General features: G+C 43.1%; 1 protein-coding gene across 3 annotated transcripts in view; it reads right to left on the bottom strand.

Moving 5' to 3' along the window:
* Nucleotides 1–15431, bottom strand: part of fndc1 (fibronectin type III domain containing 1) — a 59491-nt gene that overhangs the window by 18443 nt on the left and 25617 nt on the right. For 2 of the 3 annotated variants that reach the window (XM_049589230.1, XM_049589231.1), the window contains 11 exons: nucleotides 14989–15087; nucleotides 14199–14316; nucleotides 13891–14078; nucleotides 13198–13305; nucleotides 12094–12282; nucleotides 9559–12000; nucleotides 9165–9280; nucleotides 8172–8283; nucleotides 7641–8006; nucleotides 4883–4957; nucleotides 3742–3885 (listed from right to left, as the gene is read on the bottom strand). In XM_049589230.1, coding sequence (XP_049445187.1) covers nucleotides 3742–3885; nucleotides 4883–4957; nucleotides 7641–8006; nucleotides 8172–8283; nucleotides 9165–9280; nucleotides 9559–12000; nucleotides 12094–12282; nucleotides 13198–13305; nucleotides 13891–14078; nucleotides 14199–14316; nucleotides 14989–15087 — 3957 coding nt within the window. The remainder of the gene's footprint in view (nucleotides 1–3741; nucleotides 3886–4882; nucleotides 4958–7640; nucleotides 8007–8171; nucleotides 8284–9164; nucleotides 9281–9558; nucleotides 12001–12093; nucleotides 12283–13197; nucleotides 13306–13890; nucleotides 14079–14198; nucleotides 14317–14988; nucleotides 15088–15431) is intronic. The other variant, XM_049589232.1, reaches the window with a different exon arrangement.

Below are 15431 nucleotides of genomic sequence, written 5' to 3'. Positions count from 1 at the left end.
TCCCAGCTGACACTGGGTGAGAGGCAGGGTACACCCTGGACAGGTTGCCAGACTATCACAGGGCTGACACATAGAGACAGACAACCATTCACACCTACGGGCAATTTAGAGTCAACACTTAACCTGCATGTCTTTGGACTGTGGGAGGAAGACAGAGTACCTGGAGTAAACCCACGCAGACATAGAGAGAACTCCACCACCCTGGGTTCAAACCCTCCACCCTGGTTTCAAGCCGGGAACCCTCTTGCTGTGAGGTGACAATGCTAAACACTGCACCACTGGCAGAGCTAATTTACCAAATTAGCTCTGGTTCTTGAACTGGTACCTTTCAGGATTCCTGAAGCCTTGGTGCTATCTAGCAAACCAGCCCAAGTTTCAACCAGTCTTGAGTGGAACCATTGTAATCACGCATGTGTCATCGACATGGGGGCGTTGCACAAAGCACAATGGAAATAAACAGCAGTAGCAAAATGGCAGAATGCATTGTTTACCTGCAAGCTCTCGTTCCATTATTACAGATATTTGTTTGAACCCCCCACCCTTGATTTGAACCGGGAGTCCTCTTGCCGTGAGGTGACAATGCAAACCAGAATATGCAGAACACTACTATGTGCAAGACTCCATCCTCTCTTTCCAGCCTATAGATCATGACACACCCAATGATGTTGTCATGGTTCGCACCTCAGGCCAAGGAAATGCTGATATTTATCGGCTCCAGATGGGAAACAACTTTTGGGGTTCTGAACCAGAAACCGTTCCATGGCGGTAGAAAAGAGGTATATGGGGACAAGCTAAAAGACCCTACATGGATTTAGTTAGCACCTTTATTTTTCAGGGTCTATAAGTGGAATAATCCACTGCAACTTGTTAAGTTTTGAAAAATAACATGGCACGGTATGTGGAGGTTCTCTGCCTCCATGTTGTGGGTTATATTTTGATCTCTGCTTTTATCTGAGAAAATAAAATGACTCTGTTCCAACTATGTTACTGACAAACACTTCCAAAGCTATATAATAAGTACTCTCTGTTATTCGTGTGTTAATGCTTGTACTATTAGAGCCTGTGGTTTCAGTAACTTTGCACTAGTTATTTCGACAGCTGAAACATGACAAAAATACAGTCATTAAATATAGCACTATTGAAAGGACCTCTGACATGATGGAGTTTTTAGAGGGCTGGAGTCAAGTAGATGCTGTTTTTATTTCTGTCAGGAGGATATCACGGCCTGTTTGTGCAACCAGATGAGGTGATATGGTTTGAGAGGCCAAAGTCAGCACATAGGAACAATAAAAAGGAAGCAGGGGGTTGAGACCCTGAACTATGTGTCCTCAGTGAACTCCGCTAATATGATCCAATTAGACATGGATGGAACCAATTTGAATCCACTATTAGAGATACACTTACTTGCACAGTTCGATAGTTGAGTGCTTTCCTGTGGCTGCGATTACCTACATTATGATATGGATGAGGAAATAATAAGTTACACCATCAAAAAGTTTTACTTTTCCTATTTTTGGCCATGGTTACTGTAAAGTCTGAGAGGGTTGTATATTTATGAGGCATTGCTGAGAAGCCAAGATAGAGGTCCAAATTTATTACTCCCTGACAAAACTAAACAGAACTCCCATCAGCCTAGTGTTATTTACAGCACAGCGAGTCATTCATCATACACGCTCATGAACAAGGACAAAAACATGTAATACACAGACACCAGGTGTACATGGTCGGTCATGCTGTATGATTTTCTTAGCAAGACGTATTCTGTTTATTGTGCTGTCAGGTTAAGATAATATGTTTCTTTCTCTGGCATTTACAGTCGAGTAAACTCATAGAAACAAATAAAAATAATATATTATACATATAGTATATTTCCCTACTTCCTGTTAGAGGCTTGTTTGTCATACATCAGGTCAAAGTAAAACTCCGTTTAAAAAGTGATTCATCTTGATGATAATAAGAATTTGCTATTAATCTAAAATCTGAGTTTAAAGCTACACCGCAAACTCATAGCTGAACTCTGGAAGAAACACACACATAAAAGTCTAATCCGTCTGAGGGGGTTAAAGTTCCTCTTGGAAATAGATCTATCATGCATAATGGAAATGTGATATTAAATCTGAAATCTAAGTTTAGAGCTGCACATCAAACTCAAGCCAACTCTGGAAGAGATTACGTTAAAGGGTGAGTTCAGCGTTTTGAAACCTGGACCCTATTTTCCTGTGTTTTTGTGTCTAGATGAATAATAGGGACAAAACAAGGGTTTCTGAAACAGGTCCAGTATTGAGGAACAGCGCAAAACAGGCTGCAATGTAACCACCCGTGGCATGTTTTCACTGTCAATTTACGTCCACTGAAGTGCTTGTTTTTGCCACTGACAGGCTCAGATTGTTATTATAAGTGTCTGACACCATTATGGAAAGCATCCCTACAGAGATAGACCTTTTTGTTAAAGAGTGCAATCCTTTTTGTTTTAACCAGGAACAGCCCCAAAATCCCTATCGCCAATTCCATTAGACTCCATTTACGTAATTGTAATGTGTACAGAGCCAACATATTTTCACATCTAACTAAAGGTTTATTTCAACCAAACAAGAGTTGGTGAAAAATATTACTCTCAGCACAGTATTAATGTTTTGGACCTGACAATTTTTAAGAGGCCTGAGGGGCTGTTACATACAACTCTTTTTAGAAAGAGTACTTCAGGCAACACAATCCTCAGAGCGGACGTTTTTCACCTCCATGCCTTCAAGAAAACATCCCATATGGCCAATTCCAACGCCTGCAACGCATTTGTAATGAAGAGACGAATTTCGTAGAACAGGCTGAAGCTATGTCCAATAGATTTTTAAAGAGAGCTTACAAACCCATTGTGGTGAAGCGGGCTTTTGACAGAACACAGTCACTTGTGATACAGTACACATACTGAACAAATTAAACGTATCATTTAAAATAACTGGGCCATTATTGAGAGTGATATTTTGTCGAGTTCCTAAACCCTCTATACTTTCTATTAGATGTGCCCCCATGCTTATGGACAGGCTTATGCATTCACATCTTCCAGCAGACAAAAAAGGGACTTGGTTATTGGGGCAGAATAAAGAAACTCAAATTAAAGGGAAGCTTTTTGGATCCATCAGCTGGATGCTTTAAAGTATCCTGGTCTTAACAAGGATATAGACTTCATATGCTTTTTGTGACTTGTCTCTGTTCTCTATAGGCTTCAACATTTTATTCACAACCTATGTGTAACTGTGAATGAAGTGTGTTTCACTGTAATAAAATTAATGTTTATTTAAATGGAGTCTGGTCAGCTCTGCAATAGCTATTTTGAGGCTGTTCCTGGTTAAACATAAAGTATGTCACTCTTTAACAAAAAGGTCTATCTCTGTAGGGATCCTTTCCATTCATGGTCAGACATTAAAATAATAATCTGAGACAATCAGTTGCAAAAACAAACACTTTTGTGGACGTACATTGATGGTGCGACCATGCCATGAATGGCTACACTGCAGACTGTTTAGCTACCGCGGTCTGCAATGCACTCTCAATACTGAACCAATTTAAAAACTGTTGTTCCTATTAGTCACTTATAGACACAAAAACATGGTAAAATAAGGTCCAGGCTGAAAAAAAAATCCGAGCTTACCCTTAAAGTTGTGCACCAAAAAGAGAGGGAAGAGAGAGTGTGCAAGAGCTAATATACATGAGCATACATTTGTTCATAAACACTTATTTCTGTACCTGTGAATCGCTTCTTCCCGCTGAGGTCAAACTCAGATGACGGGCCATGGTTAGAGGGTCTGTTGTCTGTCTCCAGAGTCGGGATCTCCATGGTGGTGGTAATGGTGGTTGTGGGTGGCATGGTGGTCTGGACAAAATACTCATCTGGCAACAACACATGTGTCAGTGAGCCTTTGATTTACACAGATTTATATTATTTACATCCTAACTCAATAACATGCTGCTGTCTTCCATTAATCCTCTGTAATTGGCACCACGATCTACGGAATAAGAGTGTCAAATCGATTTAATTAATTGTGGGCAGATGTGCGAGCTCACTTCCAAATAACCCCTTTTTCCCCCGAACACCCAAAGCTGTATTCTTATGTAATGCTTTGCTACCCATATTTTCCATGTGAGAGGGGGCTTGAAGACAACGTCCATTTCACAAGTCTCCACGGCTGACAAATGTTAAGGGATTCAGTGGGTGAAATCCAATTAGTTCCTTCTGCTTTCATCACAGTTTTTTTCCCTGTGCCGCATCAGTGGGCCTTGGCATTACATCATGGTCCAAACACATGCAACCAGCTTTGAGCCATGGCAGGGATTCGCTGAGAAAATATTCTTATGCTCAGTGTGTCTTTTCTAGCAAAACCCCGGCAAAAGAAAATATCAAACGCTGCTCACGTGCAACCTTGAGAGATCCAAACACCTGTAGTGAAATTAGTACAAAGGCTGCAGTTTTCCATTCAGCTAGTGTTTGGCTGAAGCTCGGGTTCATCTATTATATTACAAAGCAACATTAAGAACAGCAAATATCATAAGCCAGGGCATTCTCTTCAGCTTAGTAATGCAGTTCACATGGTCCGTTTTTTTGGAATAAGAGTGATTAAAAACAGCCCATGATGGAAAATATCCAAAACCCCAGCCATGAACCAAGACCAAGCCAAACAAACGTACAAGAAGAGAAACAAAGGGAAGACCACAGGCAAGGCGAAGAGGAAGAGACAGAAAGAGCTAGCAAACAGATCCACTGACAGATAAACAGACAATAAACAAACAGTGCAGTCAACAGTCGAGGGACAATGAGCATTATAGTGCAGATTAGTCCATCCCAGCCCAGTGGCGGTAGGTCGGTCCGAAAGCCAAACTCAGCCAATACCTTTCTTAAGAGCTAAAGCATCAGGCACCATGTTCCCTGTAACCATGTGGTCCATTTCCATTCCTGAGGATTCCTCTGTCAGAGAAGCAGAACAAGCTGGAGCATCAATCTCGCATCACCATGTACACATTTCTGAGCTGGCACACACACGTAGACAGAAATACCCACATATATAGACATATAATGGAACTAGTCGGCACCCAGCTTGTGGCAGAGTCCTGCATTGGGTTCGGCTCGGGGTTAAACAAAAAACATGCGGCTTGGATGGCAGATGTTGGGTGATAAATAAATTACAATAAAATAAAAATAATAGAAATTTAATTCAACGTTTCAATGTTTTAATCCTCTGACTGCTGACTTTGTGTATCGGCTCTGTTGTCTGCGCCAGCTGGAATTTAAGAGTTGCTTCAATCAGGTGTGTTACTAACAGGTGGTTTCAGGTCAGGCTGCAGATCTTGTGTCAGAGGGTCGGGTCGGGTTGGATTGCAGAACTAATTGGTCATATGTACAGGTTGTGTGGTGACTGCGGCATTGCAAGTCGCAGTTTAGGTTTGGGAGCAGAAAATCAGACCTGTACGTTAGAAAAACTCAACAGCAATGTTTCTTTCCAAAAATCAGGACTTGGTTACTCCAGATAATCGACAGACTCTTGTTGTGAGCAGTTTTATGTAGGAACTATTTCATTCTACTGAACTACACCCACTGTATCACTGTGCATCTACTGCTAGCTCAAATAGCACCACTGAGCTAGCTGCAATGGGGGGTGTAGTTCAGCAGAGAGAAAATAGTTCCCGCATAAAACTGCTCACAACAAGGTCTGTGGATTATCTTGAGCAACCAGGTCATGATTTCTGAAAAGAGACATTGCTGTTGAATTTTATTAAATGTATTTGTGGCACTTTGAGCACCACAAGCCGAGTGCCATCTAGTTCAATTATATTTGAGAGAAGGCCAATATCTCCAACAATTAGCAACTCACACCACAACAATCTAGATCATGGGTCTTCAACAGGAGGTCTGTCACCCCTAGGGGTGAATCCAACATATCAGCAAAGATAAATCAGCCTATTAATGAAGAAAAACATTTACTTCTCATTGCACAGCACTGGTGACAGACTAACTCCTAACTAACCCAAGAATCCATGGTGTATAAATATATGAATCTGTTTATAATTTTCATTTTAATAGCTTAGTATTATATGCACCATATCAAGGTATGTTGAGACACGGCACTTTAGGCCGCCCTGCACGTTAATGTAGGCCCAGTTTAATATGCATCCCAATTTTATATACGTAGGGATTCCCTGCTCCGTCTGTCTTTCAGCTGAAAGGTCCTTGGCCTGAAAAATGTTGAAGACCCCTGATCTAGATTCATAAATAGAACTACAGGTAAGACGAAAAATGTGCATTTTTGATTTAGGGGTGAACTGTCCCTTTAAGAGTGTGATGAGTGAGTGAAAAAATATTGTAAAATCCATTCTGGCCCCACATTCTTTATTTTAGACTTTATGAGGAAACATCTTTCCAGCTGTCTCAGTTTGCTGGGCGTGTTTGAGCTCGTAAGTGCTCCTGCAACACTAATAATGGGCACTGTATGGTACAGAGCTGCCACAGTGGGACAAAAATCATTGTCATAGTCGCCTGTTTTGTTACAGTGGGAGAGTTTACTATTATACTGCACCGTATGTCATCATAACGAGGCAATGTTGTCATTATAATGAGAAGTTTTTGTAGTATAATGAGCTCCTATTTGGGGATTTATCCATTGTTGTGGGGAGAACAATATCTCAGAGACTACACTGAAGGTATACATCAGTATTACTATATTTGTATATGTATAGGATCCAAACACACACATAAAAAAAAATCTATTACTGCTTGGCAGGATTAGCCCCAAACCAAATACTTCATCAGTTCCTTCAAATGTTCACATCATGTTCCTCAGTTTAGCTGCAGCAATACTTCTTCTCTGTTTATAATTAAAAAGCCTGACTAATATGGATTATGGATAATAATTTGTACATTACAATACAATTTAAAGTTCCTAACGCAACACAAATAACATTTGTTTTCTGACAATGGCAGCTGTGTGCTCACATAGATTTGTTTGTGTAAAATAATCTTTAAAAAAAACAAAACTACCCTCTGTTTTAGTTTTTTGGTTTATTGCAAATCTACAACTCTGATCTTATGGACTTGGTTTTGTTTTATTGTTTTTTCCCCCACCATGTGTGCTGTAATGACTATACCAGCCATGCTTTGTGTGTTCATGCATGTGTGTAAGTATGTTTCATTCATTGTCTTTGTGTGATAACACAAATGCCAGTGAGCAACTTACAGCTCTGTCTAAACCAGCAGTGCTCTGACCACAGTCAGGCCCCAGATGTGGAGACTTACATGTGGTTCCTGTGGTCTCACAGAGACACACACACTGACCAGATCACACAAGACATACAGTTATAGAATTATAGGGCTCTGAGGGTATAGACAGGAAACACTCACAGCCTTGGCCTAGATGGATATGACAAACAATACAACTGAGAGATTTAGTGAGGCCATACGTATTTATGTTCGCTATTCAGGCTCTAAAATGCTTCACTGAACTTGACTTCAGCTATGTGGAAAAGCTATTTACTAAGAAATGTTGCACTGCAGTATTTTGTTTCATTCCTATAGCATAAATCTCTGTCAATAAATCTTTTAAAATGCATTTTGCAGTGCATTATGATGAATTTCAATGTGTTTCTCAAGGTCTCACCTTCTGGATAACAGTCCAATATTCCGTCTGGATCCACCAGTGGATACCCGAATTCATCTGTTCTGGAGAAGGTTCCGGGTGGACAGGTTGGGAAGGGTGCTTCAGTGGTAGATTCCTCTATGAACCACTCAGTGGTGGTGGGTTCAGGTGTGGTGGTAGGAGCTGTAGTGGTGGTGGTGGTGGTTGTGGTGGTGGTGGTGGTAGTGGTGGTAGTAGTGGTCCTGTGGTGCGGAAGGTCCAAGCCAAGAAGAGGTTTCCCTCCAACCATGAGGACCTTGTCTTTGGGGTTGACCACAGGCCGGCTGTCTCGGCCGTGGCCAAACAGAGCCATACCGTCCTCATTTACCAGGGGGCTGCCCATATGGTCTGGTCATCAGTGGAGTGTAGGAGCAAGGAGGAGGGGAAGCAAAATATTTATGACTTTGTCTTAAGCAGTAAGCTAATGAGAGTGATTAAAGGCATTTTTGAATACAAGTTCAAGTTGTATGCTGTATGTTTAAATGTCATGTAAGACACACTAAAACATATCACCAAAAATCGTGCGTCCATCCTCTCCAAGCACCACTCTCTTAGGTTTGCCGCTGGAGTCCTGAAGAACTTGTCCATCCTGGTTCATGAGAACCCCCTGCTCCAGGTCAACCACCTGGAGAGACAGAAATATTTAGTAAATCTATATTAACTATATATAGATAAAGTATGGCAGAAGGTCTGGTCCCCCTTCAAACAGATTTCCAACCAATCATAGCTGTTTAGCTAATATGGGGTGGTTTGATACAATGACTGACAGAGGAGCGCCACTGAGACATTTTTGTAAATAACCAAGATGGCTGCTGCTGCTGTGGAAGGTTCTATTGAATTTGCTAATGTATCATCATTAAACAAACTGGACTGTATATTTTCTCTAACGGAAGAACAAACAGTTGCACTTGTGATTTTCAACCAGCTCTTTGCCATTGCAACATGGGCTGTGCATGCAACGGAACAACGCTCACCCTCCTTCTGTGTTGCCAGCACCTCCCAGCTTAAACACTGGCAGGGACCAGTGAGTGACGCAACACCTGGCAGACTTTTGCCGATGCCAAACACCATTTATCTGCACGCACTGTGGTGACACAGAACTGGTTGAAAATCTGCACATTTTTCCCCTTGAAGCTTTTGTTGTTTGCTGTACTTCCGACAGGATTTGATTAAAGTTTAATTTACCAACTGGCCCCACTGTTCACCTCAAAGATGGGGCAGTAGAACGTTTCATTGCTGTAATTGGTTGTAGGTGTATTGAATTGCATCCAGCGGCATTTTGTTCTACGGCCACTGCTAACTCCCCTTGGATATCGAAAATGAACTTGGAGATTCCAGACTAACTTGAATTTGCGAATCAGTGGTGCTGCCAGGCTAGCATTACAGTATAATCTACAGTATGTCATGCTACAACAAGCCAGTAACAAAATAAATTACTCAAGAGTAAGATTCATCACAACGTAAGATTACAACCAAGGTTACAATCAGTTCTTTAAACATAGTTACCCATTTGTTTCCATCAGGTCCGGTAATAAACCTTTGACCAACGGCTTTGCTGATTCCATGAGAGGAAGAGGAGTCTTTATCGCTTGTTGCTGTCAGGTTGGGTCGTCCATTTTTACCTAACAATTATACAGTGTAAGCAGCGTCATATTGAGAATCTGAACCAGGTTTATTTCTCATTTCCATAATACACACTCAGCATACACGGGAACAAAATACCGTTCTCTACAGTTTAGGGTGTGATTTGAAAAATATGAAAGTTCTTACTAAATAATGTACTGATTAGTATCAACCATATTACCATTTAGCTTTTTGCTCAAGCAAATCCTTGTACCGGGGGAGTAATGCAGTGGTTGTAGTGATTTTAAATTCTACACACTTCACCTATGGACTTTACCGTTTCCATTGCTGGGTTTGAGTTGTCCTCCATTGGTTGGTTTCCCTCTGATGATGGGATAGCGAGACCGGCCTCCCTGGTTCCCCTGGCCCCTAAGGCTGTCTCTAGATGCTGAGGATGACGATGTGGACTGGGAGTTGCCTCCAATTAATCCCCCTGTCTTTGTCACAGTAGTGCCACTGCCAACGTCACGATCTGAGGTCAAAACTGGCTGGGGAACATTTGAGGAAGAAGCTGAAGAGGCATCAGATGTTGAAGAACCCTGCCTTGAATTCTGTGCTGGCTGTGGTCTGATGGGAAGCCTAGATCCACCAAACTGCCTGTTAGCCAGCAGAGGAGAGCGTACCCTCCCACTGACCCCAACACCAGGACGACGATAAGTTGGAGTGCCTCCAGATGGTGAACCAGGTCTCGTCCTGGGAGAAGTTTCCCCTGTATCCACACTATCATTGTCCTCTGTGTTTCTGTGAGGCTCAGTAGGATTATTTTGGGCTGTTGTGGAGTCTGTAAGTTTATTATTTCTTCCACTAACTTCTCTGTTCCTTTCATCAAGATAATCCTCATTATGATCATTGTTATTGACATCAGTGGTTCCTCTATGGACGGGCTCACTTGATTCACCGTGTCTATCTGAGGAACGATGGGAGTCAGAGTTTGAGGAAGAGGCAGCTGAAGAGGAAGATGATGAGGTAGTTGGGTTTCTAGCATCACTAGATTCTGTATTGTGTTTGGTCAAAGGCTTAACTGAACCCGCCCCCACTGTGTTTTTTAGTGAGTCATGAGTTCTTGTATCTTCACTAGTCTCCTGTATCGTGGATACTCCTGCAGCACCTGTGGCCCCGGAAACCCTGGTGGGTGTCCGACTCAAGACTGGTCTGCCGGCCCCCACAGAAGATGACGTCCTGGTCAAGGGGGTTCTACCATCCTGCCTGGAAGATGAGGCTCTCGTCCCTGAACCAAACCTTCCTGGGTAACGGCTAGCTAACCAAGGGAACCTTTCAGCAAATGAGGGGCTAAGTCTTGTACGAGGAACCGTAGGTTTTGTATTACTGCTCTCCTCCCTTCCCTCTCCCTCCCCTCTCTCCTCCTCTGTGGGTTGTGGTTTTGAGCTTGAAGTAGGCTCTTCAACTCTAGTAACTTCTGTGTCTGTGTTTCTGTTATTACTGTCGTAATTTTCCTCCCTGTGTGCCGTGTCTTGCTCAGGTGACGTGTTTGAGCTCTGTGTGTTGTGTGAAGTTGCAGAGCTGTGGGATCCTCTGTGTGACGTTGATTGAGAAGAGCCTGCTCTGTCTGTGGTGGATGGATTGGTGCCTGAGCTCTGGGAATTTGTGTGTGGATCTGATGCTGCCTGGCTGTGAGTTCCACTTCTTGAAGGGGACCTAGAATTGAAAGTATGCAATGTTCCCTGATTTTGAGTCCTGTCTGGCAAAGTGGACTGTGATGTTGCTGAACTACGTGTGTTTGAAGTTGCTTGGTTTGGAGTTTTGCTCGGCAAATTTGACTGTGTGGTGATGGCAGGTTTGTAACCATTAAGCATTCGAGTTGAATTACCTCTAAACAAAATTCCAGGATGTCTTCGACTGTAACCGTATCTAGAGCCCGACCCAGAACCATTGGTACGACCTGCTGGAGCCGAATCTCTACCATCAGATGAAGCCTCTGTCTCTTTCACAAGTGTAGGGGAGGGTTTAATAAGTGTTACACTGGGCTTATCATAGGTGTCTTTGTGTTCTGGGTACGTGGAAGCCACATAGTCCTTTCTACTGGCTGCTGACTCTTGAATTTGTGAGGAGGAGGATAATGAAGTTGTAGAGGGTGAGAATGAAGAGGTAGTAGAAGATGAGGAGGAGGCAGAAGAAGAGGAGGATGAAGCAGAAGAAGATGAAGAAGTGGATGAAGAGGAAGCAGCCTTGGAGCCTGGTTTTTGATGAACCCTAATCTTAATGGCCCTTCTAGCCCCTGGCTTGGGTTGAGGTTTGGTTGGGGAGGGTGTCAAAACTTTGAGGCTGGGGGTCTTAGTAGTCAGAGGCTCTTCATTGTATCCCTCTTCCTCCTCAAATTCAGGGGAAACTTCGTTGTCTGGCTCTTTTGTCTCCGGCACAACCTCCATTGTTGTCGTCTCTACTACTGGAGGTGGTGTTGTGGGTATTATCTCTTCTTCCTCCTCCTCATCTTCTCTGTCTTGAGTTCTTCCTCTGGATGACCCTCTGTTCACTGTGCTCCTGACTGAGCCCCTTACAGAGGAGAAGATGCTGTGATAGGAGCGTGACTGGGAAAGTGGGCGTACACGCCTGCTGGCAGGTACAGCGGGGCGTGGTGGAGTGGTTGGTTCCTCTGTTGACTGGAGGTCAGGTTCCTCATGGTCAGTATCCTGTTTGGAAGGAGTGTGAGTAGTCCTGCGGCTGTCTGTGTTTTTTGAAGACGACGAGGCAGTGCTGCTGGCTGGCAGTAGACAAAAATTGTCATGAAATTAGGATCTATCAAAATGTGAAGGATACATGCACACACATACTGTTTACAGTTGAATCTGCTTACATCCTGGCATGACAACACTGAAGGCCTTGCTCTGTGGTCCCTGTCCCCTCCTGTTGGTCGCTCTAATCTTAAAGATGTACCGGTCTCCCGGTGTGAGGCCGTCTATGGTGGCTGTGGATGTGCTGCTGCGGTACGTCACAGTTTTCATTCCAAACGGCTTCATAGCAGGAGCATAAGACAGGATGTACTCTGAGTGGAGGTAGAGCATGTCATTAAGAGATGAAATGTGACCATTCAGGAGAAAAAGTCATATCATACAAGAAATGTTTAAAGGTAGGGTCTGGAGGATGTGCGGATGTCCGGGTGTACGGAGCCCGGAGGTACGGAAGAAGGCTTCACAGAAGAGGTTCAGGCAAGGCTCGCGCTGGTGCACGCTTGGACACGCTCGGGCACGGCACCTGCGCTCTCTCATTGGCTGGGGAAATCTCCGCCCAGAAGCGGTCCGAGCTCACAAAAACATCAAAATACAGTTAAAGGGCAGGAGCTCTGCAAACAGAGTCACCACCACACATGAGTAGAAGCCCATAGGTGATGATTAAGCAGGATTTCATTTGTATATGTCTATATTTTGTTTTGTTTGAAAATCCTCCAGATCCTACCTTTAACATACCCACATAACAATGGGTATGCATTAGGACTAGGACGATATGCTTATTTTTCTATTCAGTACTATAACATACCCTGGTGCCGATCGACATGTACGGTATTGTAATTTTCAAGTATTGCGATTCTACAAGTATTCATACTTTTGTTCACCTTATTAACAACAGACCATGGGGAAAAGTTGAATCAGAAACTGTATATCATGAGACATTTCCAACAACAATGCACATTTCATGTCAGTCTGTTTTTCTGACTTGTATTTCAGCAGCACCAAATACTGCATAGGAAAGGAGTAGCAAGCGCAATCTCCAGAGAGGGACCTTCAGTAGCAGCTATAGCAACTTGAATTCAGCTGGCGCAAACCCCAGCACCGGGGGGTCACAGTGGGCCAGGTGTAATCTATGTAACGGCAGCAACAGAAAGTTTCCTAATCCAGCAGGGAGTTTACGCCGGGCTGGCTGAATTTAGAAAATGAATATATTTTATTCCTCCTGGCCTGACCTCTTATCCTCCCATTGGGCTCCTCAGGTGGATCCCATGTTGCAACAACAGCTGTTCCTTTCCCCCTCAGAGGCTTGACCTCGAAGTTCTCTGGTGGCCCAGATGGTGCTAGCAAGTGAGGAGAACACACATGAATGGAAAGACAGTGGTGAGAGAAGGAGCAGTCGGACAGAAACCAGAGGCAGCATAGAGGGAACAGGGTGAGGAAATTGCTGCTTAAAGAATGTAAAAACAGCGAGTTTGTGCCAGAAGGCTTCAACTGAGAAAAGCACTGCTGCCATACGGTGTCAGGAACCTCCCGTTGAGATCATGTATGGAACTGCAGATGGATATCTGAGCTGTGAGCCAGGCAGTAAATGCTGACATTCCAATGAACCGCAGCTCAGGAGCTGCTATGACATGGTATAAAATCTGCAATCATGACAGAGCTGCAGCCAAAGCTGGAATCCAATATCAAATAGGCAGTGAATGTGATGAAGTGTGGTATGAGGAAATAAGTAGAAATGAGCTAACTGACAGAGTTATGCAGGCATGAATTCTTTTCTGCAGAAATAATTTCTCTTTTCATATCTGAGAGCTTTGGCTCTCTATAGCTTCTCCTCATGACTCGCTACTCATCACTTTTCCTAAGCTGCACTGTGACCTACAAAAATGATATTCTGTCAGCAGGCAGTGGCTGTGCAGTGAGCATACCTGACTCAGGGGTCCTCTGAAAGACGGAGACGCTCCACTTCCCTTGATTTTCTCCCTGAGAGATTCTGACAGAGAACTCATACATGCCGTCAGCAGACAGGGTGTCTATCATCATCCTCCTCTGGGTGCTGTCCTTGTACTCCCAACGCGCTGACTCACCCTTCTCCCTGAACCTGACTGTGTATGATCTGGTTTAGAGAAAATATAGAAGTTTTTATTCCAGTGAAAAGGGTTAGCATTCTGTATTACTCAGTCAATCTTGGTTTTTAATCAAATTTCTTTCACACATATACTTAAACAGGCCTCACCTGACTTCCCCAGGGCTGACCTTTCCCATCTCAACAGCAGGGTCAACCCAGGAGATGAGGACCGACTGAGGAGACATGACCCTGACACTGATGTCCTGGGCCTCATACTCCGGTGGCTCTGGACAACAAATACAGACACACAAAGACATAGAGACAAACATGTCCAGCTCCAAACCAAAATTAAAGGAATACTTCACCTTCAAAATGACCATTTGAATAACAATCATTACCATGACTTCATGAAGAAAACTTTGTTTTTCTTGCATGCCTTCATGGCGAATCCAAAAAGTGTGAACATTCTTTATGAATTTAAGTAAATAGAGATCATGTTTAACAGCAACCAAACTATTTCAATACATCTGTTTACAAATTCCCACAAAGCCTCATTCATTCATCGGTATGCTCAGTATTTCCCAAACACATGCATTTCTACTGAAACATTACAATTTAAGACACCTCAGTCCAAACAGTCTCATGTACTGCAGAGAAGCGTGCCTGGGCATGCGCATGTGTTTGGGCTCTGCTCTTCATTCACCGAGGAGGCATGCAAGAAAAAACACTTTCTCCACTAATTCAAGGTAATGTGCTCAGTACTTGATACACAAATGGTCGATTGCCAGGTGAAGAATTCTTTAAAATATCACCTTATTTGGATAAAGGCCTGCCTTTGGTTTCTCACATTTTAACAAACAAACCCAACCAAATATCAAAAATTCAAACTTACAAGGATATTGATGAGCTACTTTAAGATATTTACAGTGCTAAAAAGGTTCTCTAAACCTGCATGTACCTGGTGTGGTGGTTTTGGTTGCGACTGCTCTGTTGGCGGGTGCGCTCCGGCCCAGGGCTTTCTGTGCCTGCAGTGACACCACATGAACGGACTCAGATGCTATGAATAGAAAGGGATACCAGGCACGGCCAGGGTTTACACTATGGACACTAAAGATAGTGCAAACAAAATGTATGCATTTAGCTAATTTTCATTACATGAATAAAACAAGATTTGCAAAATGTACATTGGAGGCTGCCAGTCTTCTCAGTATCATATTTTAATTTAAGTGAAAGCTTTGTCTGGTGTTTAAAAAAGCAGTGTGTAGGATTTAGTGGCATCTAGCAGTGAGGATTGCAGATTGCAACCAGCTGAAACTTCTTCTGTGTACCAAACATGAACTCCCAATTAGGATTCCTTCAGTGTTTGTTGCTGGGGAGGTTTTACTGGGAGCCGAATTATCT

The sequence above is a fragment of the Epinephelus fuscoguttatus genome, linkage group LG11 (genome assembly GCF_011397635.1).
Source record: "Epinephelus fuscoguttatus linkage group LG11, E.fuscoguttatus.final_Chr_v1".
Lineage (NCBI taxonomy): Eukaryota > Metazoa > Chordata > Actinopteri > Perciformes > Serranidae > Epinephelus > Epinephelus fuscoguttatus.
Note: the sequence above shows the minus strand (reverse complement) of the source record. Positions and strands in the feature narration are given on the sequence as shown.